General features: G+C 47.9%; 9 protein-coding genes across 9 annotated transcripts; 3 read left to right on the top strand and 6 right to left on the bottom strand.

Annotated features, from left to right (window-relative positions):
• Positions 1–2457: 2457 nt before the first annotated feature.
• Positions 2458–4835, top strand: GLAREA_11070 (DNA/RNA polymerase; the record flags this gene model as incomplete). The annotated part of the gene is made up of 3 exons (XM_008079259.1): positions 2458–2466; positions 2903–3180; positions 3428–4835. 3 exons carry the CDS (start codon positions 2458–2460, stop codon positions 4833–4835), a joined length of 1695 nt encoding a protein of 564 aa, XP_008077450.1.
• A 1595-nt stretch (positions 4836–6430) lies between these two features.
• Positions 6431–7788, bottom strand: GLAREA_11069 (HLH, helix-loop-helix DNA-binding protein; the record flags this gene model as incomplete). Its single annotated transcript, XM_008079258.1, has 2 exons — positions 6431–7695; positions 7746–7788. The coding sequence occupies 2 exons, from the start codon at positions 7786–7788 to the stop codon at positions 6431–6433; spliced, it is 1308 nt and encodes a 435-aa protein (XP_008077449.1).
• A 2443-nt stretch (positions 7789–10231) lies between these two features.
• GLAREA_11068 (uncharacterized protein) lies at positions 10232–11329 on the top strand (the record flags this gene model as incomplete). The annotated part of the gene is made up of 2 exons (XM_008079257.1): positions 10232–10441; positions 10487–11329. The coding sequence occupies 2 exons, from the start codon at positions 10232–10234 to the stop codon at positions 11327–11329; spliced, it is 1053 nt and encodes a 350-aa protein (XP_008077448.1).
• A 189-nt stretch (positions 11330–11518) lies between these two features.
• Positions 11519–12699, bottom strand: GLAREA_11067 (NAD(P)-binding Rossmann-fold containing protein; the record flags this gene model as incomplete). Its single annotated transcript, XM_008079256.1, has 3 exons — positions 11519–11624; positions 11689–12440; positions 12508–12699. The coding sequence occupies 3 exons, from the start codon at positions 12697–12699 to the stop codon at positions 11519–11521; spliced, it is 1050 nt and encodes a 349-aa protein (XP_008077447.1).
• Positions 12700–13912: 1213 nt separating this feature from the next.
• On the bottom strand, positions 13913–15863 carry GLAREA_11066 (uncharacterized protein; the record flags this gene model as incomplete). Its single annotated transcript, XM_008079255.1, has 2 exons — positions 13913–15259; positions 15315–15863. 2 exons carry the CDS (start codon positions 15861–15863, stop codon positions 13913–13915), a joined length of 1896 nt encoding a protein of 631 aa, XP_008077446.1.
• A 739-nt stretch (positions 15864–16602) lies between these two features.
• Positions 16603–20532, bottom strand: GLAREA_11065 (WD40 repeat-like protein; the record flags this gene model as incomplete). The annotated part of the gene is made up of 3 exons (XM_008079254.1): positions 16603–16647; positions 16698–20265; positions 20324–20532. 3 exons carry the CDS (start codon positions 20530–20532, stop codon positions 16603–16605), a joined length of 3822 nt encoding a protein of 1273 aa, XP_008077445.1.
• Positions 20533–20839: 307 nt separating this feature from the next.
• On the top strand, positions 20840–21408 carry GLAREA_11064 (RNA-binding, RBD; the record flags this gene model as incomplete). The annotated part of the gene is made up of 3 exons (XM_008079253.1): positions 20840–20961; positions 21012–21210; positions 21268–21408. 3 exons carry the CDS (start codon positions 20840–20842, stop codon positions 21406–21408), a joined length of 462 nt encoding a protein of 153 aa, XP_008077444.1.
• Positions 21409–21676: 268 nt separating this feature from the next.
• On the bottom strand, positions 21677–22144 carry GLAREA_11063 (uncharacterized protein; the record flags this gene model as incomplete). Its single annotated transcript, XM_008079252.1, has 4 exons — positions 21677–21780; positions 21834–21896; positions 22006–22021; positions 22082–22144. The coding sequence occupies 4 exons, from the start codon at positions 22142–22144 to the stop codon at positions 21677–21679; spliced, it is 246 nt and encodes an 81-aa protein (XP_008077443.1).
• A 913-nt stretch (positions 22145–23057) lies between these two features.
• GLAREA_11062 (Zn-dependent exopeptidase) lies at positions 23058–24860 on the bottom strand (the record flags this gene model as incomplete). Its single annotated transcript, XM_008079251.1, has 6 exons — positions 23058–23196; positions 23323–23646; positions 23714–24167; positions 24224–24400; positions 24450–24568; positions 24760–24860. The coding sequence occupies 6 exons, from the start codon at positions 24858–24860 to the stop codon at positions 23058–23060; spliced, it is 1314 nt and encodes a 437-aa protein (XP_008077442.1).
• Between the last annotated feature and the right edge of the window lie 325 nt (positions 24861–25185).

Here is a 25185-nt window from a genome sequence, read left to right as displayed (position 1 = left end):
AGATCTTGGATCCGGGCCAGATAATTGCGGTTGGGGAGAAGAAATAATTCCTATAGCCTGGGTGACCTGCTCAGCACTTGATATCAGGTCGGTGGTTGTAGGATGGAAGGATCGCTTAGTTCTAAGCGGAGAGAGGAAACGAAACGAGGTGGATGGGATGTATATGAATGAACAGAGTAAAACAGGAAGGTTGAATGGGGTAAGCGCCGAGTATATGAACAAACGAGGCTCTTGATCGTCTGCGTGGGTAGGGTAGTAGAGTGGTAGAGTGGAGTGGTGGTGCTGGGTCTCGAATGCTTGTGGGGAGACGCCGAAGAAGGAGTCTAATGCAGGTGACAAGATGACAATGCGGGACGAGGAAACACTTTAGGCGCGAGCGACGGGTATTTCTAGAGCAGAGGTCCCAATGGGGGCGTCGAGGGCGTCCGGTTTACCAAAATACATCGACTTGTGCTCTCCTCTCACGTAGGCCGGTTCGTGGCCGACGGTGGCTTTTGCATCAGCCAGTGGTGCACGAGACACGGGACTGGGGGGAAGCGCCGGGGTCAGGATGGGGGCAGATTTGTATGAGGAGTCGAGGAGGACACGACTCGAGGAGAGCAAACAGAGGCATTTCAGTTGGAGGGGGAAGGCTTTGGCGAGTGAGGTGCTCCGGGGAGGGTTGGATGAGGTTGGATGCAGCTGCCGTCACACGTTGGTGGTTGGAGGAGAAAGGCCCAACGCTGCAACAGAGCCAACCGAGCGAACCAGAACCAACCATGAACCTCAAAAGGGGGGTCAAAAGGAGGGATGGCGGCTGACACATCGACCTAGGGCCAATCACTCTTCCTCACCGGGATCGATTTATTTTGGGTGTGTCGAGGATACTAGCCGAGGGTCCAAAGTCTATGCATTCTGGCGGCAGAGCCAAGCAGTCTGCGTTTGCGGCAAAACAGGGGCAGACTCTCGTCACCATCACTTGGACGACAAAATAGACGCGATGGTTCCACTCTTGCAGTTATCGTTCCATCGGCAGCAAACCCAATTTACACCTTTTGCCTGCACCTCCACCCACGTCGATCTGAGAATGGAACGGCTTGATAAGATCCGCCCGACGGTCACACACGATGCACGATACCTTACCATGGACATGTTGGTCTGCACATGATATGACGTGGGAGGAGTTGAGAATGTTGGTGGCACGTTTGAAATCGACTTGGAGGTGTGTTGGTGGATTTGCCTATTGGATACCGGACGGGGTGAACTCTATGGTTGAGGACAAGTCAATTCTCAGCACCTGAACGAGGCTTTGCCAACCTCGGGTCCGAATATGAACATGGGCAAAAGCTTGTCCGGAATTATTGGCTTGCAGCTGATTCTAGAAGCAATTTTAATGCATGGAAGCCTCGAGAGCTGAAGATTCCACTGCCTCGAGTACTCGTCTACTCCACGTACAAGTGAGATTAGACAGAGACACAGGGCTGAACAATGTCAATATTTACTCAGGTCGGAGCCACGACACGTATTCAGCAAATACCCCACGGACTAAGTCTGTGCCATTGCCTTTCCATGAAGACTCGAAGACTCCTGGACCGAATACTTGGTACACATTGTTTCAATCACGGAAAACTTCCATCCCGTCAATATTGCATTCCTAGGTCTACGTATCGAAATAGCGATTCCCAGTCTCATCTGCAGTCCGAACATTCTATCCAGTCTTTGCATATACCGGCACTACTAATTGGTAACTTCCTGTTTCTGGTTTCGTTCTGCGTTTCTGCTCTTGTTTTCCCCATTCGAGACAGGACATCGGGTGGCGCGGGTGGAAGATCAAGGGAACATCAATCGAAGGGTTCTCGAGCTGACCCGCTTATTTTAGTGCCAGCCCTAGTCCAGTCGCCCAAAATAGACTCACCCGCATTTGCAAACAAGGTGATCCCGATATGCCGAATCTCTCCGACTGACTCAGTCATCAATCCAAACATCACGTTTTTGCATTTGAAACTATTCCCAACCACTATTCTGGTACATGGCTGCTGGATCACTAACCTCAATTCAGATCACGTTGCGCAAGACCTATTTTCGGTCTCACCGCCGTCACTACCTTGCCTACCTTGAGAATGAGTCGGTCAAGCTTTGACATCTTTAATTCCCCACTGCCGACAACATGACTTCAAAGAGGAACGATCGTAGGATCATTATACATTTTGTTAGTCCAGCTCAGCTCAACCCTAGCCTCCCGTGACGCAATCAAAACATCGACTGTCACGCAAGTCTAACACATGCTCCAAACAATTAGGATTACGAGTAAGGAATTCCACGTGTTTCGTTTCTATACGATCATTTCACAACTCGCATCGCCTGATGTTTTGTTTGCTTGACAAGCTTGACGAACTAGTGGCTGACCGAGTGGGATTTCGTAATTAAAGTTGCTTTTACGCGTCCGTATTCGAACAAGAAAACCCATCCTTGAAGTCAATGCCCTTGGTAAGCAAGTAACTATCTTAAATTAGACATGGTTTCTGACGACTCACGCCCCCAATCTTTAGGCTGTGCAACAGGTAGCAATATTCACCTAACAGAGACATTTAGAGAGTGCTAATTTTATTTAGAAACAAATCATTGTATGAACCCTTTCCCCGAATAGAGCTGTACTACGATTGCAATTTCTTCTCATGATGCATTTCCTGTTATCTGGAAGAGGCAATATGTCTCAGTACTCTGGTTGCTATTGACCTTGACTATTATCGAAAGTCCAAGTGGAACCGGTCAGCAATGACCTGCCAATCGTGCTTGCGATTGCCTCTTCCAGATGCAAATTGTCTACCAATCGATTGTTTGGCCCTCCTAAAGTGGAGCTCTTCATACACTTCTATAATGGTCGTCATACAAGAATCATTCTTTCTAATAATACATCCTGCAGGTCACCTGCAACTACGAAGCGCGGAGACGCGGATTGCACAAACTGCAATTGATCACTGAAGCTAAGAAAATATGTCCAGACGTGATTATCGTCCTTGGAGAAGAACTAGGGCGCTTCCGAGATGCATCAAAGTTACTATACAAGTATCTTGAATCGTTCACTTCGAGTGGTAAGGTTGAACGACTTGGTTTCGATGAAGTCTGGATGGATGTGACCGATATGGTCGATTGGAATCAAGGTCTGCTAAACACTCATGACTTGACCAATTCTTTCTTTCAGTAAGCTCAAACTTTCGCAAAATAGTGCATCTCTTAGACGCTCTTCGTTATCGTTGTTTTGTCCGGTTTGGTTCCCACTCCATATCCTCGACCTCAAGATTTCACTGTTACCAAAAATAGTCAAGACATTCAACAGCGATTCCACACCTGATCACCATTCAAAGCGCTATCTCAGACCGTCTTTATACGGAAAAACTAGTTCAACCCATCTCCAAGAATAGTCCAAGCTGACTCCATCTTCCACTAGTTTGAACAAGAATGACCCGACAATCGGGTTCTCTTATGATGCGACAACTATAGCCGGACATTCATTCCCCAATACCATCACGCGAGACGATCCAACCAACACCCCTCTTCCGTCTCAATTCTCAGACCCAAAAGATGACCTCTCAACCCGTCTTATTCTCGGCTCACACATCGCCCAATACCTCAGACTAGGCCTTGAAGAGAATCAAGGCTACACCTCCACCGTCGGTATCTCAACCAACAAGCTGCTAAGCAAACTAGTAGGAAACCTCAACAAACCAAAAGGTCAAACCACACTCCTCCCTCCTTACACAGACTCTCCAGATTCTCTTCCAAATCCAGAAGTAGAGGCAACCAACAACGTCCAGCTCTTCCTCGATCCCCACGAAATCGGCAAAATCCCCGGCATCGGCTGCAAAATCTCCCAAAAACTACGAAACCACATCCTCTCCCGCCCGGCAGCATTCTCAACAGGTCTAATCTACGGCCCAACCGAAGACCCCATCTCCGTCCACGACGTCCGCACCTCTCCCTCTCTCAACCCCGCCTTCCTAGAGTCCCTCCTCTCTGGCCCCGGCTCCCACCGCGGCACCGGTCTCAAGATCTGGAATCTCGTCCATGGAATCGATGATTCAGAGGTACAACAGGTGAAGAAGGTACCTACGCAGATTAGCATTGAAGACTCCTATATCCGACTCAACACGCTCAGTGAAGTTCGCAAGGAACTGACAGCTTTGACGACAACCCTTTTGAAACGCATGCACATTGACCTGCTAACCGACAACGCCTGGCTCGCTCATCCGAAAACCATACGTCTGTCTACAAGGCCGCGGCCGCCGCTTGGTGCAGATGGGACGCGTACACGCTCGTTCACGCGGATCTCGAGGTCGGCGCCGCTTCCGAGTTATGTTTTCACTCTCAAAGACGACGTAGATTCCATTGCCGAGAAGCTGGTTACGTCCACGCTGATCCCGATGTTCAAATACCTCCATCCCCAACCCTCCGGCTGGGATCTCAGTCTCATGAATGTAGCAGTCACGAATATGGTTGAAGTGTCTACTGAAAAGGGAAGGGATATCAAGAGTTTGTTTAGTAGGAAGAGGGAGTGGGATGTGGTGGATAGGGATGTTCCGCCTGATGATGTTGAGGAGATGGAGGATGTGGTGGATTCGGTTCAACACAATGTATCTCACTCCCTTCAACCTGATACGGAAACAGAAAACCCGGTGGAGCTTCGTCAACAGGGTTCTGAAGATCTGATTCTGCCTCTTTCTCAGAACTCGGAAGAGGGATGGGATGATGATGGTGAGGAGGAGGTGGAGGGGAGGGAAGGGTGCGTGGTTTGTGGGGCGATGATTCCACGGTTTGCGATGGATGCGCATGGGCGGTGGCATGTTATGGAGGGGTGATGTTGTGTTATATCGTCGTGTTAAGAGGACTGTGCGGAGTAATAGGGGGGAGTATACGATGACGCAGGTGGAATCAGAGGAGCGGTGGTGTATCTAGGACGGATGATTGTTGACTAGCAGACTACTAATCGGCGGACGTTGTTATTTTACTAGTGCTAATCACCAAACCATCACATAAATACTGTAGTGATAGATCCAGATCATACACCTCAATCCCTAGCTCATCATACTCTAGAACGAAATCGCATTCCGCATCTAAATTCATACCGTAAATACCATTCAAACATTCCCGCAATCTGAAAGAAACACTCTTCTCCTCCAAAATGCCAACTAACCCAGCGCTTTACACCTCTAGCAGTAAAGAAAATCCATGTCATATCATCAGTCTACCTAACAAGCACAAAACTATACCCCACGTCATTACATGATCTCGGATATTTATATATAACATAAATATAAAATCAAAAGAAACCCCATCCCCTCTATTCCCCACAACCATGCCCCCCTAATCTAGACAATCCCAATATCAACACATTCCCACATTCCGCCTGGCTCTTAACTCTAAATACAACACATCACCATCCCATCCTCAAACCCACGTCCATCAAACCCAGCACAAACCTCAACACCCAAAAACACACATCCCTCACATCTTTCGCACGTAGGAAACGTGGTCGGCGGTGCGATATCAATCTAGGAGTCCGATGCATGGAACGAAGATACATGGGGGTTCTGGTATTCGGCGACAGCGGCTGGTTTTCTGTTTAGGTCATCTCGTGTATTGAATTCAAAGATTAGAGAGTAGGTAATCAGACTGGTTACGCAGAGGAGATATGAGGACCGAGCCGAGACTCGATTCGGGGTATCATCATTTAAATGTCTCGGTATATAGCTTGCTGATACTACGTATAGTGCTTGCAGTAATTAGTAGTAACACTTGCTGCTTGTCGGCTTTTACTACGCTACTCTAGTTACTACTTAAGTAGTGTAGCTGACTTGACTACTTGATTAATGCACTGAGGTCACCAAATCCACCACTTCTTTATAATAGTTAATAATTCTTTACATTACACATCCCTCACAATAGCCATGTAATCCCCTACGATTCTGCTATTTCTAAAATACAAGTCCCTCCCGCACCGTCACCTCACCCAAGGTTTGACGTTAGATAAGATCATCGTGGTATTTACGTAGCTCAAATACAATGATAGCTCGAGCTTAGACAGCTTATTCTGTCATGACTAATATCCATAGTCATAGTTTGGATATCTCTTGCTGTTATGCCCAGTATCCCAAATATGTGGATAGCCGTAGTTCAGATATTTTCATCCATCATATCTGGTATGAAATGGGCCATGTTCCGTTCTCCACACCATTATGAGCTGGATTCGTCTTTCAGTGATGAATCACACACTCGTCCTAATCACCCACCTATCTCAGCAGGCGTATTATATCCGACGTACCGTGGTCCGTCCCCCTACAATCCCAGGGTATCAAATCATATCCCACCGAAGCCCCCCATCCATCCCAACCACTCCCATATCAAATGACCATCAATCCCTAAATAAACAATTTTTCACATCACACCTACCACATCACCGTCCCTCCAACCTCTCCACCTCCCTCCTCAGCACCTCATTCCCCCCCACCAAATCCTCCAACCAATCCGCCGCCATAACAAGCACCGCACTCTTACTAAACCCACCGCCCCTCAACCCCGGCACCAGCTCCCCCAAATCCTCAAACCCTTCTCTTATCAACGTCCGTCTCTTCTGCTCGCTGCGTATATGATTCTCCCTCTTCTGATCCTCCGTAAGATTTTCCCTCGAAGCCTTCGCCGCCGCCGCCACCGACGCAGCCGTACTCTTCCTCCTCTTATGTCCTGATTCCGCGTCCGCCGGCTCTTTGTCTTTTTTCGGGGGTTTGCGTTTGCGGAAGCCGGGGAGGAGGGTGTCGTCGTCTTCGTCTTGGAATTTGCTTTTCCGGCGTTTCTTTGGGCGGGGCGAGGATGAGGGTTCGGAGTCGGGTTGGGTGTTTGATTTCTCGGTTCGTGGCGGGCGGAAGGCACTGATGGGACTTGTTGGATGTGAGGTATCGGCGTGGGGACCGTCGGATTCAAGTTTGAATGCGGTTTCGAGAGTGTTGATTTGAGATCGCTCTACTTCGGCGTCTGTGTGTTGACTTCCTGGTGCCATGAATCCTTGGGGCGTTCCGAAAGATGCGTCGGAACCCCATCTGATGTCTAGTTTCTGGTTCACGTTTCTTTGCCGTAATGTCGTCTCGGTTGGGTTTCCAAATACCATGCTCGAGAAGTATGTATCCCGCATGAAATCGTCACTACTCTGACTTTGGTGATTTCCACCATATGGCTGTGGTGCAGATAACTGAGACATTGATTGTGGTCTCATATGGCCATTGGTAGGGTATAAACTCATATTGGGCGTGTGGTACATTGATCCATCCGCCACACTATGTGACCTGCCCGCAGATCCGTTCTGCAATAATGTAGCTGCCTCTAATACGTCTGCTGAGGTTGACGGTGGTATACCGGTAGATTCCGAATGTAATTGTGAGGGTATGCCATTAAATGTCATATGTGGTACGTCTTGCGCTCCCATCTGAGGCTGTTGGCCAAAGGATGATGTCGTGCCCATGAACGTTGGAGGGAGCTCATCCCAACCAAACCCTGCTTCTGCTTCGCCCGGCGCATTTGTAAATAAGTTGTAGTCGAACTGATCTGAGCTTACTCCGTCAAAGAAGCTATCCAGGAATTTCGATTCGTTATCGTCGAGTAGTGAGGGGCCTGGCGCAGGCGCAGTGGGAGAGGGGAATGGAAAGGTAGAAGAGGCGTCGAAGTTGTCTTGCAAATCGTCAGTATAGAAATGTAGAAAGTCTTAAGGTTCCACTCACAGCCAAAAGGCATCTCGAGGTTAGGAGGTTTAGAAGAACCCATCATGGGACGCTGTACAGCCAGCATGGATGCTGACCAGGACTCCCGGAGCTGCTTCTGGGTCGCAAACGATCTGCAGGTGTGGAAAGATTATTGATTGTGCCCTGGCTTCTCTTTGTTTCTCAGGTAACTGGACATGTGCTCGTAAATGTAACGCGGATTATCATGGTCTATTGCGGCCAGAGATGTGACTTCGCCAAAGATTCTGACCACGGGACGCCGCAAAAGGTTCTTGGATGGTACCGAGTCCCGCAACCCAGAAATAGGTGGCTACGATGGTTTGCGACACAGGTGTAGGCGACGGTTGTAGGTGACCTCGAGTATAGGCGATGCGCGAGAGTGGTAGGAGTGGCAGAAGTACCAGCAGTCGTTGTGAGGCTCTAAGAGCTCTATCTCGTTGCGGCGTGAATCGTGTATGTGAGGGGAGCTTCTACTGCAGTGAAGCACCACATCAAAGAAACCGCGGTCCACTCTGAGCTCCTCGGCCGGCAATGACAATCTCTCTCTCTTAATCGTGGGGAAATTACGAGGATGCGGGAAAAGTATCGCTTTGATGCTGTATTCGTGCTGTCGACCGGATCCCGGGGTAACTTCTTCTAGCACTGTAAAAAGGTCACGGAGGTCGGGGGGATTTTCTCGTTGGGGACGGAGATCAGGAACCAAATACGGGAGCTACTTTATTCCCAAACCACCAGACCAAATCGAGAACATCTTGGATTTTCCCTCGCATTTCAACTTTCCAACGTCTTTCATGCACATATGGACGAGTGAGGTAACATACGCCATGGGCTAGGGTGAGGTCCGTGAGGGTCAACATTCACATGCAAATCCACCATGTCAAGTGAGCTTGAAGAAGACCAAGGATTGGTCGAGCAAACCAGGAACGCCTCTCTTGTTTCCCAATCCTTCGTACAGATCTTGACTGACGTGTGATGATATCAAAAGCGTTGAGAAATGATCAGAAGTAAATAATGAGCTGGTGTGTTTCTAGTTGATATTTGGAAGGTCTGGAAGACGACTGCAATAAGGCTTGCTAGCTAGCAAAAGCCACTCTTGTTATCTGTAAAGATAGTTTACTCCTCAATGATACTTCTAAGACGCATGTTTGTTTCACTTACCTAGGTACTTATACCCAATTTCCCCAGCTTTCATCCCGATAATTATAATTCCTTTTCTGGCACGGACGCTGTGAAGGATTTCAACCTCGGCCTAGCCTCCACTCCAATAACAACCATGGACTTGTTTCTCGCGCATTTCACAACACAAGGCAATTCCTGGTATTTTTCAAAGACCAAATCTTTCTTTCTTGCAATTCATAGATCTTTCGTAGGCAACCCGCCAGAGGTCAACTCGCCGTGATCTTATTAGAGATACGTATTGCTGGCCTTGGCCCTTGTCCTGTCTCGACTTATACCTCCCTCAACATCGTACACCAATATGGCACCTACAACATCACAACTTTAGCCATCCTTTCTGAAAGATCCATCAAAGCTATCTCGACATCCTACGCTAGTCACATCAAAAACATGACCATATTCTCATAACACTACTGATCGACGCACCCCTCACGCGTCACCACCAAAACTCCAACGCGCTCCCCTGGATCTCTCCCATCCAAACTCTCGGTAACATCACAGCGTCACATCCAAAGACACCATGCTCGTATCAGCACCCCGTCACTCTCGAGCGCAGTTCGAGAAGAATATCCCTCCAATACTCCTCCCCGTATTGAAAGCATACGCGTTAGGATATTTGTCCAGCACGGCGCCAAGGGTTCTGACGCTGGTTCTTACACACATCACATATCTTACTGGGAAACGGAAACATCTGCAAGAAAGCTCGATTTACTCTCTCTTGTCTTCTTTTATTCGGATTTTAAGAGGAGGAGTAGAGGTTCAGCGGTTTCCTACGTTTTGTGCTGCGTTGGTGGGAGGTTCTACGTTTTTGCAGGCACGTGATGACCCCTCCTTTCTTATTGGAATGCTTTTATGGTCACTTCACTGACAGGATATTGCAGATACCATTAAAGAAGATATTTGAAATATTGGCTTCATCTAGATCAGCTACTACACAAATAAGGTAGGTTCTGCCTGTTCAATTATGTCTCCTTTAGAAGATGGCCATCGAGCATAAGAGGAAGACTTCCATTATTCCTACGTCAGCAATTTAGCATTTGCTAAGGGTTTGATTTCTTGTAAGCGAAGTTGAACTTCTTCCTGTTCTGTCTTTCTCTTGCTCCTTATCTCCAGCGGTACAGCTCTTGGGATCGATGAGAAGGTACTCTTTCTTCTCAATTGAAGTGCTCATGCCACCCAGATGCAGAGCCAAGCTGGGCTAACAAGCTAGTTGATTTTCAACTTACACACACGTAAAATGACTTAAACGGTGGCTAACATTAAATAGGTTGACAAGATGGGTTTCAACATTCATCGCCGGTTGGTTCAGCATGAGCTTAATCCAATCCAAAAAGAGCGATGCATTTGTTGAGTATGTCGCCGAGGAGACTTCAACGGGGGTCATTCAAAGACCAATACGGTTCGCTGGTCGAACTATGGACTTGACACTTTTCGCTGTGACTCGAGCACTAGATGTGATAATTGGAGATTTGTGGTCTCGCCGTAGCTCTCCAGCCAATCCATCTGGTAAACGGGCAATGGTAAGTCTCCTCATGACACTTGAAAACTGTACTAATTATTTCTAGATCTCAAAATTGATTTCCACACTAGCCGACCCAGCAGTGTTTGCCAGCTCTAGCGCGCTTATAATGTGGGCATGGATATACTCACCAGATCGACTTCCAAGATCCTACAACAAATGGATCAAGACAGCTGCCATGGTTGACCACCGTCTCCTCCTCGCCTTACAACGCATGCGATTCGGTGAAATCAAATACGGCCTAGAAACAGGACAAGCACCACTCCTTCAATCCATGTGTACCGACCTGAACCTCCCACTATCCTACGGTGATCCCGTACAAAGCATCCCCTATCCCTGTGAAATTGTCCACATGGGCAGTGGAAAGAACTGCGAATACCACGCTCTTTCCCGCCTATTACGAGGTTTCACCTGGGCATTCTCAACGTATCTGCCACTAAACCTCATCCTCGCCCTCCGAAATCCAAACAAAAGGGCTCTTCTCCACGCCCTAAAATCTTCTATCCGATCCTCCGCACTTCTAGGCTCCTTCATCGCGCTCTTCTACTACGGAATCTGTCTCGCTCGTTCACGTATCGGTCCAAGAATCCTAGGTACCTCTACCGTCGCATGCCAGAAAATCGATTCTGGCATTTGTATTGCTAGTGGGTGTGCTGTATGTGGTTGGAGTGTGCTTCTCGAGAACGCGGGACGGAGGAAGGAATTGGGTCTTTTTGTCGTGCCGAGAGCGCTGGCTACGCTGTTCCCGAGACGATATCGGTGGGAGGATCGGTGGGTTGAGCAGCTTGCTTTTGCGGGGAGTGTGGCTGTTGTGTTTACGTGTGTCGGTGAGAAGCCGGAGAGGGTAAGGGGGGTGTTTGGGAAGTTGTTGAGGGAGGTTTTGGTGTAGTATGGACGAAAGGGGTAAACTCACTACATGTACGCAGCGACCTGGGTCTTGATTTCCGTCGAAAAATGACATGGAAATTATCAAAGCATAACTCTATCTTCTCGTTTACATGGGCAACTTATGCTGATTCTTCTACAGACTTTAAACATCCCACAGCATCGACCTTCCAACTAGAAAACCATCACCACATCACACACCCTTCTCAAGCCCCTCCTTCCTACAAACCTCCAAAATCTCCTTCCAAGCCCTAACCTGCAACCTCTTCCCCTCCTCACTAGTAACCAACTCTCCCATCCTACCCCAAAAGTTAGCCCTCATCACCTCATCACCCCCTCAACCCAAAGGAAAAAAAAACTCACTCCGTAAACCAATCATTACTCCAAAACCTCCCCGCCCCCTCTATCCCCACCCTCGTCGCACTAACCAAGCTCCTCCCCCCCTCCTCAGCACTCCTCCCATAAAAACTCTGCACCGCCCTCGTAATCCCATTAACATACCACGGCATCTCCCGCCCCAACTCCGTCCTACAATACCCAGGACAACACGCATTAAAAAGCACATCCCGCTCCCCCACCTCATTCACCGAGAACTGCTCGTGCAACCCGCGCATCACGTACATACCCAGCAGTTTTATCAACATGTAATTCTTCGCCAGACTGAAAAACTCCGGCCGGTTGAACGTCTCCAGGATCGACGTCCCCTCCGGAACCGCCATCTCAGCGCCCTTCGCCCGTCGATGGCCCGCAGAGTTGGTAAACGTCACTTGTCCCGGCCCGCCCGTCTGCTTTGCCGTCGCGCGCAGCAATGGCAGGAGTCCCAGCGCGAGAAACGCCGTGCTAAGCACGTTTACCTGAAGAGCCATCTCCCAGCCATCAGGCGATCGTTCGAACTTCGGCGCCGCGAGCCCGGCGTTCAGGAGTGCGATGTGCAGGACTGGGGTGGTGGATGTGAGAGTGGCCAGGAAGGTGCGGATCGAGGCGAAGGTTGACATGTCGAGTTGCAGAACCGATATACGCGTGCTGGGCACGCCTGTTGCTGCTAATATCCTCGTCTTTGCGGTTTCGCCTTTGGAGGGCGTGCGGACTGCGAGGATGAGTGTTGCGCCGAGGTTCTGGGGGGGTGTTAGGTCTTGGGGTTTTTGTATGTGGAGTTTTGGGGGGAGGAGGGAGGGGGAGTACGGCGAATTTCAAGGCTGCTTCGTAGCCTAAGCCGGTGTTGGAGCCTGTGACGAGGACGGTTTTGCCGGCGAAGGAGAGGGTTGGGTCTTTTGGCGGGTTCTTGACTGCCCAGCGGGAGATGCCGTCTGCGGCTTCTGGGGGCGGAGGGGGCCCGAGGAGGGAGGGTAGGATTGAGGGGTCGGGGGGGAGCATTGTGGGTGTTTGGTTGAGATTCGGCATAGGTGATGTTTAGGTGGTTGTACGGAGTTGGGTGTTTTGGAATGGGATGTGGAATTCTTGGGAAGACTAGAATGATAGAAGTAACAACATCTCTATGTGAAGCATGTAAAGATTTAAAATAAGAAAACGATACATCTCATCATATATAGTATCACAACCCCCCCTTAATCCAAACGACGAACCACCGAACTCGCTTAGCGAGAGCCGAATGGAAGACCGAATGCCCCAGCGCTCGCCCCAAAAGTGACCCTTGACTTCTAATTCGGAGATTGAACACTCAGTTTTTGTTCTTGAATGCCGTAGTCTCATTCGGTCTGATATTCTTTGCTTATAGAACATTTCATTGGGTGGCGAGAAGTGTGCCTTTAGAAAGATCGCCAAGTACTAACTTGCACAGACATTGAAGTCAGCTTAAAAGTGTTCTGATGACCAAGACGGTTGACTAGAAGAGAATTAAGCGTATATGTACTCCTAACCATCTAATTCTTGAGAAAAGATTTCTGGGTTGTTCTTCCTTGGAGTTGATACATGAAGAATGTTCTTTCATTCTTGGGCGGAAGTCTAGAAGTTGAAATAGAAGGAGGTCATTGCTAGAATCAGCGTTTGGGAGCTCGTGGATTTGTGCCTTGTATTCCGTTGAGAAGGACCTTCAAAGACTGTATATAGTCTATTGCATGGAGAGGATTTCAAGGTACAGAAGCAAACGGAAAGCGTGAGGAATTGTATAGAGGGAAGATGGCAACTATTGAAGTCATCTATTGAATCACTTTGCTCGTAATACTACCTCTCTCTCTACTTACTTTTAACGCACGGCTTTGTCGCATAACCAATTGTGTGATATGTCGAATCTGAATTCATGAATGTTCTACTTCTAAAGGTCTAACAATCATCCCAAGCACAACGCAAAAAACGCCTATGCAACTCCAATCCCACTTACACATCATAACGAAGACTATCTCTGGAGCTGAACCTCTACTAAGAAACAATATCGAGAACTCGAATCGAAGGAAGTACTCAAAAGTCAATGCTATCTTTTCCGACTCCTCTTATGCAAGTGCCAAAAATGATCGTAACAGGTGAAATTGTGTAGAATCATCTTGGCTGTTTAGGCTGCAACTGATATGACTTTTCTCTAGGCTGATAATAACCTAGACGCCTTTTCGGTCTCATTAGGTAATTAGAAGATTTAAGAGAGTAAGTAGACAGCAATCCAAGTCCCAACACAACGAAGAACGAAAATCTCAAAGTCGAGAAGAAGAGGGATCTCGAAAGCAACATACGGAGCAAGTGCCAATTTCATTGCGTTGATGAGAAAGGTGCGCCGAAGTGCTGCATCGGTGGTTGCAAGATATTCGTGTAAGGTGATGGGCGCACTTCCTTCAGTGTTTGCCTTGATGTGATGTGCGTGGTGTAATTGCTTGTTCGTTGATTCCTGGTCGCATTCTTTCCGTTCAATGCTGGATATATAAGGTGCAGGTTTTTTCGAATCGGTGAGCGCCGAGAGGAGATCAAGGGTGGTTCGCTCATACCAAGGCAATTGCCAGGTTGAGGCAAGTGTGGCTTTTTGAGGTGGACATGCTGAACCGAAGACACTGGATAAGATTTGCGTGTCGGATATTTTGATGGTTTGGTTTAGAAGTTGGGATTCGGAAAGAAGAATATGACCGATGGAGCAAAAGCCGTAGTGAAGTAGGCGAGAGTATAGAGTTGGTGAGAGAACCTTAATTTCAAGTTGCGCAACTTCATCTCGTTTTTCGGGGTTGTTCCAAAGAAGTTCTTGAGCGGCGGGTGAGTATATAACGATCTCTTCGACAGTATGAATGCCTGCTGCAATGTATTTGACACGTATCGGACTTGGTATCCTGGATATCACATAACGCAGGTAACCTAAGAACAGCTTCTCGTAAGCGATCTCATCCTCCTGAGCGGTACGTCCTATATTTGACTCCTTTGGCTGGGGAGCAAATGCAAATGGCAACTTTCGGCGTCTACTGAGGATGTATGCTTGCCATAATGTTCGTGGTACGGTCAAAAAGCCGATGCCCCACCAGGAATAAATGAAACGAGTCCTCTCCCAGACCGAAAGGACAGAAGGGTCAATTGCCTTTCCAGTAGAATAGATTCTGGCAATGACCTTGGGCTGGCCCTCAGCACTAGAAAGTGTGATGGTTGTGTCAAATGGACCCTTGCCGTTCATTTCTGGGTAAAGACAGTCGTTTGCTGAAGCGCTGTAACCCTCATTGCGGTAATTGAAGGGAGATACGAAAAGTTCCTTGGAGAATTTTACTTGGTGTCTGGTCGAAATTGGTTGCGTGGCTGTTTTGGAAGTTTTGGTTTCCCGTGGTTGCGAGGCTTCTGGGATAAGCAAGTAATTATGCCGTTCATCAAAGGTATTGTTGACTTCATAGATCATCGCTTTGAGCTCCTTGGATTCGGAATATAAATTCCAAAAAGAAACTGGATTCGATGAGTAACCAAGAAATTTCGCAGCGGTGAACAGATACGCATAAGGGTAATCTTTTGGGTCGAGATTCTATTTACGTTGGTCAATTTGCGGGGTTGCCAAAACGGGATGGAATGTAACACACCTCACTTTCAAGGTATTGGTCCAGCTTTCCTCGCAGTCCATTCATAGCAGAACCTCTTGCCATGTAATTATCTCCACGTACAGTCCACCAAGCGCCGAACGGCTTGTGAGATAATAGCTTTGAATACCAAGGTGTCTCATCCGTTTCCACATCTGCTGAGATCATTCCACCCGAATTGCCTTTCCATCCTACGGGAATCCCTGTAAGGAGGTAGCTGTATTTGAAAGAGTTCTTTTGAGGAAAGAATCTTGTATGACTCGTCTCGCAAGTAAAAAACAAAGGTTTGGCAGGAAACTCATTTTGCTCCAAGTTCCAGCTTTTGAGTGTATTGATGTATCGAAGGAATTGAATAAGCCCAAGAACAACGAAACCAATTCCAAAGACCGTCGTAAGGTAAGTGAACCCAACGTAAGTTTCTATGAGTTTCGCGCCGTCTTGCCAGTTGAAGTAGAGCGCGATAGAGGCAATCAGAAAGATCTCAAATCGGGTACCCAGCGCAACTATGAGGCAGAGCGGAATAGCTGCGAGAGTGTCGGGCCTAATAGCCATTTGTTTGCGTTTCGTTATCGGCAGAACTCATGTACGTACAGAATCGTAAGGACAATTGCTGAAGAGAACAATCAATGACGGAAGAAAACTGGATCTAAATCGTCCGTCCCACGGCAGTATTCATCTATTCAAGAGACCATGACGCGACTGTAGTTGTGAATCATAAGAAACTTCTATGATATCCGTTCAATTCGATGAACGTCTGCCAACATTTCAGGTTCAATTGCTCGTTTTCGTCCCTCCAGTGAACTGAGACATGTGAGGTCGGACTTCTAAAGTCTCGAAAGATGAATAAGTGGAGCCACATGAGATCGGGCTTGCTTAGGTAATACACAAGGTACAAGACGTATTAAGTGGCTTGATATGATTGGTGCGCCACCATTGTGAACAATGGCTCGAGTAACATGTGACACAAATCGAATGATAGCAGCTCAAAGTTTCATGCGCATTTCAGAGTATCCAATTCGGAAGGCCAGGCGTAAAGTTTCTCAAGTTCGCTGAATAAATCACAAAGTCGTCCCCCAGGCGTTGGAGTGTATGAAAAGGAAAACAGTAAGAGACTTGTTGCTGTTATATCTTAGCAAATTTCACCAGTTTGTGGAATCACGATTGTGTTGATCTTCTGATGTAAAATTCGCTTTGGAGTCTTGCTGTCTGCGAAGCACTACTTTTATAGTACATTCCTGCAAAGCATGCAGCTTCATCTGGCCCACTCTCGTCTTGTTAATTGCCCGTGGATCTATGGTGTAACCTTGCTCATGCTAACTAATCGTTTTACACCCACCTAGGCATCTGTTAGCATGTATATCATATACTATCATCGGGGCTACTTACCATCCAGGTTCCGCATTCTTCAGTCTTCTCTCGTTGAATTTCCACCTGGATTCTGGAGGCTGCATCATAGTTTTTAGAGGCGATGGCTTCGGCAAGCTCATTCAATCTTTCAATCGTATCAGGCTTGATTAGCTCTTCGTTGTTCAAATGGTCAAAAAGAATGTTGAGCCGTTTTTGCGTGTCCTTAACTGGGGCGGCGAAGGATGGTGGTGCTTTCGAGGCCACCCTTTGCATGTCTGAGCTGAAGATCTCTACCATTCGCTGTGCGTTTGAGGGTATGTGAGATCGATCACCTGTAGGGTGTTTTGGTCTCGCAGCTGGTGGGGCTGGGGAAGCTTGGGGTGCCTGGCTTTGTGGTGGTGGTGGACGTGAGCCTTGTGGTGGCCCTTGAGGGGGGCCCTGTGAAGGTGGCGGACCCTGATTTTGGAAAGAGGGAGGTGGTTGGCTGGCTCCATACTGAGGTTGGGGTGGAGCATACGCATTTTGTGGTGCATTACCTGGAGGAGCGTATGGGTTCGAAGGCGGTGGTGGCCTCATTCCTTGCGGGGGTGGACCCATACTGGATTGTTGATTTGGTGGTTGCGAGTATTGTTGTGGTGCAGGCGACGGTGCATATCTGCTCGGTGGAGCTGATCCGGGAGGCGGTTGGTTATAAGGAGACGGACCTCTGGGGATCGTTGGCGGAGGTGGCGCATGGTACTGTTGTTGCGAGGGCGATGGACCCGCTTGAGGAGCATATGTGTTCGCAGCAGAAGAAGGTCTGGGAGGTGGCTGGTGGAAGGATTGAGGAGGGCCAGTCGTCAATGGCGAGTTCATACGTGGTGGAGCTGGTCCCTTGGGTGGTGGGGGAGGTGGAGTAGCAGCGACTCTTCCACCGAAGCCAGCCTGCGGTGGGGGAGGTGTCATACTAGCACTTTGCGGATTTGGGAGAGGAGATGTGATGGGAGCTGCTGATGGAGTGCCTCGTCTTGCAGTTGCCGGCTTGACTACCATAGGTGTATCATTCCACTGAGCCATGTCCTTGTTTCTAGCTGAATATGGTGCCCCAGTTCCTGTTGGTGGAGGTGTGTTGCGTGGTGGTCCTGTCGCAAATTGAGAAGGAGGCGCGCCGTTGGCTGGAGCATTATAAGGTGAGGGAGCCCCATAAGCTTGGGGTTGACCATACCCTCCATATGCGTTGGGCGCTTGTGGTTGCTGATAACCCTGGGGAGCATATGCATTTCCAGCGGGCGCGTAAGGATTAGACGCAGCAGGTGTTGGGGGTACAAAGCTTTTCGAAGGAACCCTCGAGGGTTGGGCGGTTGGTGTCCCGACTGGTTGATATCCAACATTCGCTGGCTGACGAGGCGCGTTTCTGGAGGCCAAAGTTGGCTGTTGTACAGCCTTTGCTGGTACCTTTTTCAAAGCAGATTTAACGCGACTTCGTGCGACCTCTGCTGCCGGATACTGAGTGGGTAGCAAGTCAAGATATCGCTCGGCAATTGATAGATGCCCATGAGCAGCAACGATGTCAGCATACTCGGTGTACTTCTCGTACAATGGGGCGAGCTTCCAATCGGAGGTAGCATTTTGCTCTGTATCCTGGAACTTGGTAACGTCTCTGAATATAGTGACTTTTTCAATGAAGTTTTGTAGGGTACGAGCGTGTACAGAAAAGGTTGAGTCTCCCGTCAAATCCTGGATGCCTGCCTTTTCAGCCTCTTGCAGCTCGGCAATCCAAATTGTAATAACCTTCTCCAGCTTGGACCCCACTAAGTAGCAGAACGAAGCATCTTCTGAAGAGCCGCCCTCCTTGATCCTGTCTCCTAGAGCCTCACAGAGGTCTGGGAACTCCTCTGGATTTGCATAAGTACACAACGTAGCCATTGACTCTTTCCAGTTTGAGAGATCAGCATTGTAGACAATGTCCCAAAGATTCTTTCCGATAACAGAAGTCAGCAAGCGAAGATAGTTTGGAACATCTGTTTTGCGAGACAGATAAGCAGCCTGTGCTTTCTCAAGAAGCTCTTTGCCGCCACAGTTTGCGATTATAAGTGCATCAGCCATGCGGTCCTCCTTGATGCAAATATTCATGGCCTTTTCGAAGCGTCCCAGCATAAGAGCTTTTGTGATTTGCTTTTCAGATTGCGAATCTGCGTCGGCAAACAGATGGAATGGGTCATGAGTTTTCGCGTCCTTGGTTGCTGAAATAGACGAGAGAAAGTCGTCTCCTTCTGCGCCATCAGCAAAGAAATGAGACAATCTAGACTTGTGTCCAGCTTTGAATTCCGCTTTAGAGTCTGCAGCGGTGTCTTCTGCTTTCTCTATTTCAGATGTGGTTGTATTTGAATCTTCAGGACTAGCCTCATCCACGTCATCCGTGAAACCGAGATACTCAGTTACCTTTTTACGAGGGTTTTCAGAGATCAGTGTTTCGATGACTTTCCAATCCGCCTTTTCTTCATCTGACTTAGCTTGCTCGATATGTGATTGGCAGATGCTGTTGATGTCACCTGCAACAAGCGCCTTTTCAAATGCTTCCGTGGCAGAGCCAACATCCGAATCAACCGAAAAGTTGGAAATCTGAATCTTGGACGATCGAGGTTTACCTGCCACCTCTCCTACCAGACCAAAGCTTACAATCTTCCCTCCAAAGCCAAATGAAACTCCAGCAGGTCGCTCCAGCCATTTTGGTGCTTTACCCAATGAGAAAGAAGCGCCTTGAGGCTGCGTCTGAGCTTTGGTAAAGAAGTCCTCGCCGTCACCTGCTTGTGTGGGCGCTTGTGACGCGGTTGGATTTGTGTTTTGCAATGTTTGAATAGATATTTTCCCGTCAAAAGAGGCGGTTGCGGAGAGAGCAGGGTTGTGAGGATTGAATCTTGTCTGGAATGTCCAATTGGTCACTTCAGGGAATTCTCCGTAGCTTTCTCCCGTTTGCGGATTCCATACAAGTGTCCTGTTGTCCTTCCCACAGGACAATAATAGATCGCTATCTTGTTGACACCAAGAAAGTGAAAGAATGCCCTGGTCATGTCCTTGAAGTGTTCTTTCTGGGGCATTTGAATTTCGCAGATCCCACAAGAGTATTACAGGACTCGAGTCATCAGGCGTCGCAGTCAAAAGTTTTGTCGCGTTGTTCGGGTCCCAAGCAATGGCTCCGACAGCTTTGCGATTGTTGTTCAAGGTTAGGGACGCCTTCTTCGTTTTTAAATCCCATACCGTAACGAATCCTCCGCTCCCACCGGTTGCCAAAATATGTGGTACTTTTCGGTTCCATGCTACGCATTCCAAATCATCTGATCGAGCCGCTGCTGTTCCGAGTCTGAATGGGTTCGCAATGTCGTTAATGTCGTAAATAAAGAGCTCCCCTTTTGCGCCGGCCGTCGCAAGAATCTGTGGCTTCAAGGGATTGAATTGAAGTGACTTGATTGCTCCCGTGTGTTTCGTTGTGCGTGACATGAAAGCATCCTCGGCCCCTTTGATAAGCTTCTCAGCATCCCAAAGATCCAGTGAGCCATTCTCAAGAGCTCCAGCAATTATGCCCCGAGGGTGGTCGGCATTGGCAGGTGCCCATGCAATATCGTGGAATCTGTAGCATATGCCGGTCAGCAAAAGTTTGAATAAAGAGCGCGCTCAGCCTGACATACCTAGAATCTGTACTAATGCTGGCAATAGGTTGAAGCTCGACTCCTTGCTCCAGGTCATCCAGACTCAGATCCCAAAGCTCCAGTTTTGTCTCATCAGAGAAGTCTGCATCAACCGCTCCAGCTCGAGTGCCGGTAACAACCAGAGGTGTATCGGGTCCTGGCGACCAGGCAAAGGCAGCTGTCCTGGGAATTTCCCTTAGACGAACCATATTGGATTGCAGTTAATGCAAGACCGAAACAATGTGCAGTACGTTGGAATTTTGAAAGTCGGCATGAAACAAAGAAAACAGTTTAGGCTACGTGCTCAAAGTAGAAAATGAAATTGTGAAAGTCAGTGGTTGAGAGCTGGTCAGAAGTGTAAATTGGGACACATATTCAAGTCAATGCTGGAGGCTGTTCACTGCGGGACTCGAATCCTACACGTGACTTGAGAGCCATCCACCTGAGCCTCATCCTCGACAACGCCGTCGATTTTTGCAAGTTGATGAAAACAAAAAATCACAGAACTTTAACATAATGACAGATCAGGCAAGGTGGAAAGCCACAGTGTATATTGGAGGTTTGGCGCCAACAGTCAACGTAGAAAGTCTTCAGAACGCGTTTCTACCCTTTGGAGAAATTGCAGATGTTTCTATCCCGTAAGTGTATTGTCCAACGTATAAGAATGCTTAGCTAAATTTTTACCTAGAAAAAATGATGCTCCAAATTCAATGGAACCTCATCGAGGTTTCGGTTATGTAGAGTTTGAAGATCCAGAAGATATTAAGGATGCGATCGACAACATGGACCAGGCCGAGCTCTTTGGAAAAGTCATCAAAGTATCAGCAGCAAAACCTCCAAAGAATGTCAATGAAGGGTTAGGGAGCAAGACGGCACTGTGGGAACAGGTAAGTCTTAGGATTTTATCCATCTGGCTACAAACGGCAGGCTAATATGGACGATAGGAAGGATGGTTGGCGGAGAACGCCGTGAGTGAAGAAGATAAAGTGGCTGCAGAAAGAGCAAGAGCTGCCACAGAAGATAGGTCAGAGGACCCAATGCAAGGTCTGGAGGGTTTAGACGTCGCTGGCCCTAGACAAGAGTGAGAGACCTTGGGCATGGAATATGGTTACTAATTTTCGCATGGCTGGGGCGTTAGGAGGTCTGTCTTGAGACTAGGCTTCTTTGGTTTCTGTGTATTGGCGTACAATGAGGCTCGAGTGTGTTTAATTGATAGGGGAAAAGGCCTCGCAATGATTTGTACAATTTTACTACTAGCCCACCGTTTGCTTCCTCACGTCCACGACTACAAGTGTGTCTATCCTTCAAGATCAAAATACCAATTCAATGCCCGCGAAACTTCCCAATGTGTGCTTAATCCTTTCGGTTTTGTCGGGTCAATCGCATTTGCTTGTCCACAACAAGTTTGTTGCCCAAAGAATAGAATGCGAACCCCACAGCCACACCCACGACGATACCTGCGCTTAACTTAGCAACTCTAGCATAAACCAAGATACCATTCAGTGCGTACCGAGTGGGATCAACTCCGGTGGGATCTTCTTAAGTCTTCGTAGTCTTTGAGAAATGGTATGACCTGATGCCAAAAGTTTAGTGTATGTTACCGGCATAAGCTCCCTCCAACATCGATTGACCTAGATCGTTTCCACCCGGGAATTGAGTCTATCGCCAATTAAGGTACGTACCACTTTGCTCCTCCTCCTATAATTGAAAGCTACGTCAGTCTTCTCTTCAGCAAACATTGAAAACGGAATCGCATACCGGCACAGGTCGCAACATTCTCCTCGTAGGTTGCATCATCATCCTTCTCGTAGGTTGGAACATCTTGAGGGCTGCTGTGGACCGCATGATGAAGGTTGTTCTCTTCAATTCAATTGAAGAGAATCTTGTTGTAGAAGGGGGTGCTTGCGTCAAGAAGTGACGGCGGAGCTTGCACCTCTTAGCGCGGAACTCCCGGCGGCCAATAACCGAAGCTTCAGATCAACGACCTCACTTGCACCATACTGACTCCTGCTACCAATTGATCCACCACCACACACTCTACCTCTCTCCACTCAAGAATCTCGCATCGAGATAGCCAACATGTCTGACGACCGCGAGACTAAGCCCTTCAAGTTCGTCACTGGTAAGTTCACGGCCGCCCTCACTCCTCGAACACCGAAAGAAATGGCCTGATTGCTAACTTTGTGCCCAGCCGGTATGTTTATGTACTTCTAGAGACCGCGATACATAATTGACCTTCGATTCGCGCTCTAGGATTTGACGCCCGATTCCCAAACCAGAACCAGACCAAGCATTGCTGGCAAAACTATGTCGACTACCACAAATGCATCTTAGCCAAGGGAGAGGATTTCGCTCCTTGCCGTCAAGTACGTTGAACATATAGGATAGGAGATCAGTCCTTACTTTCACACAGTTCTTCTTGGCCTACCGTTCATTGTGCCCAAGTGCCTGGTGCGAGCGATGGGATGATCAGCGAGGTCAGTACATTGTGACGGGTTTGATCAATAGCATGGGCTCACGATTATACAGAGAAGGGAACCTTTCCTACACGCCTCGACCAATAGAGAAAGAACTGAGATACGCGATGGAGATAGTGGATTAGAAGTGGCGTGGAAATGGATCAGTTTCGATAGAGCCTTGTACCATACCGTTGGTCGCGAATTGATAAATGATTTTCCGCGCTTTACATGTCATTCCGTGGATATTACTACATGCGCACATTGAGTGCTGGATCCTATGATTTCTTTCCTGCTCGAAGTCGATCATATCGTAGCATGGCGCCGAACAGAACTTGTGCGCCGTTGCCGCAATCTTCTGGACTACAATATTCCGATGGATTATGCGACACACCGTCTCTACACGGTACGAAAATCCTACACCAGTCAGCGTGTATTCCAAATTGACATGTGAGCTGTACATTGAAGTTGGTGCGTGCCGAGCTGTGTATACACTACAAATAATGGTAAGTCAATGTTCTGTTTCCTTTTAGTTGATCTTACCTATCATGTCCAGCTCCAGAAGTCATCCTTTGAACCTTTTTATCATTCTCAGTTCCAATCATGTCTGCTGCGCTTCTCTCGACACAATCAATGCAATCCTTATGGAACTTGGTGGCGGGCGAGTCGGTGTCAAGCTGCCATTCTACAGTACAGCCTCTCCCTCGCGTACCCTGAGTGTTCATGCCATTGACTTTCTCGCCGCCAGCAATCTTTGCGAATTCTGCCTTCAGCAGTTCTTCGAGTTGAAGCACCTTAGCGTCTTCTTTCGACCTGATGTCCAACGAAAATTGTACATATCCCGGGACGGTATTCGTCGAGCCAGGTCTTCAAGAATCTCATTAGCATGTATTACCTTGCTCAACCGATATCAACAAAAAGCACTTGCACTTACTTCAAGTTCAAAATTCCCGTGGAAGCCAGACACCCCATCTCACTAGCTCTATCATGACTATGAACAATCAATTTCGCCGCCGTCAACAGGGCATCACTCCTATTCGCAAAGTCCGTAGTTCCCGTATGGCAATCCTTCCCCTTCACACTCACAGTAAACCATTTGTACGCCTGTACGCCTTCCACCGCGCCAATCAATCCTCCTGACGCTTCAAGGATTGGTCCTTGCTCTATGTGTAGTTCAAAGTGAGCACCGATGGGGTTTTCTGCATAAGAAGCAGGAAGGGATCCAAGGTATCCAATACGTTCGAGTTCAGATTTCTGGGTGACGGGAGAAGCGCCAACCGAGAGTAAATCATATGCTTTTTGTAAAGGAATTGCATCTGCCCATACACCGGAGGCGACCATGGAAATTGGAAAGCGGGCTCCTTCTTCGTTTGTCCAATTGATGACACCTAGGAAATTATCAGTATTGATCAATGGTCGTTTAGCACAAGTGAAGTCGTGATACCTGTAGGATACTCAGTCTCAATATCATTATCTCTCATTGTTTTCAGTGCCTCCAGACCAGCATGAATGCCGAGTATACCGTCATATCGTCCTCCTGTAGGCTGGGTATCTAGATGACTTCCAGCATATGTTGGAGGAGCTGAATTGTTCTTTCCAGGGCGAATCGCAAAAATATTTCCTGGATACGAATGAGAATCAAACGAATGTAGTTGGCCATTCAACTTTACCCATAGCATCTATCTTCACTTCACAACCAAGATCCTTATTGGTTTTCACAAAATAATCTCGAGCCTGCTTGTCTTCGTCAGATAATGTGAGACGGGACATGCCAATATCTGTTGGTCCGCTACACAGAGTCAGCAATGGATAGCCGTGTACCAACAAAGACACGCATTTTGTGAGACAATTTGCGAGATATTGACAAAAATCGAACAAGTAAAAATCATTATTGCCGTATATCAATTGCACCCCTTATCAAACAAGGTTTAATGGACCAATCCGCAACTTATCACATCCTGGGAAACATGAGAGACTTACTCTCCCCAGCGCTCACCCTTTCCCCATTGACACGTCTCATGTAGGTCTCTCCATAACCTGTCCCGATCAATCTTGAGAGCAGCTAATTGACTTTCTGACATTTCTGACGTGCGTATCGAACGCCATTGTGTAGTTGAGAAGGCCTTTGATTTGGGGACAATGCGGGTACATCTCGTCAGAGTCCGAAAATAAATCATTCTTGGATTTTGTTAAAGCTTCTGGCCCGAGGTAATATGGATAATTAACTTAAGGACTAGAAGGCATTCGGGGAAAGAAATTAATGAGAGTGGCCATATTTTGAAAGGCAGCCAATCGAAAGTGGGGTCTAGACTAAGTACTGTAGCAATATATGCACCCGAGGTGCCACGATCAAAAGTTTTGTACGTTTTGGCATTTGATCGGAAACTTAGATGCATTGCAGCTTCT

Source organism: Glarea lozoyensis (genome assembly GCF_000409485.1).
Source record: "Glarea lozoyensis ATCC 20868 chromosome Unknown GLAREA11, whole genome shotgun sequence".
In the NCBI taxonomy this organism is placed as follows: Eukaryota; Fungi; Ascomycota; class Leotiomycetes; order Helotiales; family Helotiaceae; genus Glarea; species Glarea lozoyensis.
Note: the sequence above shows the minus strand (reverse complement) of the source record. Positions and strands in the feature narration are given on the sequence as shown.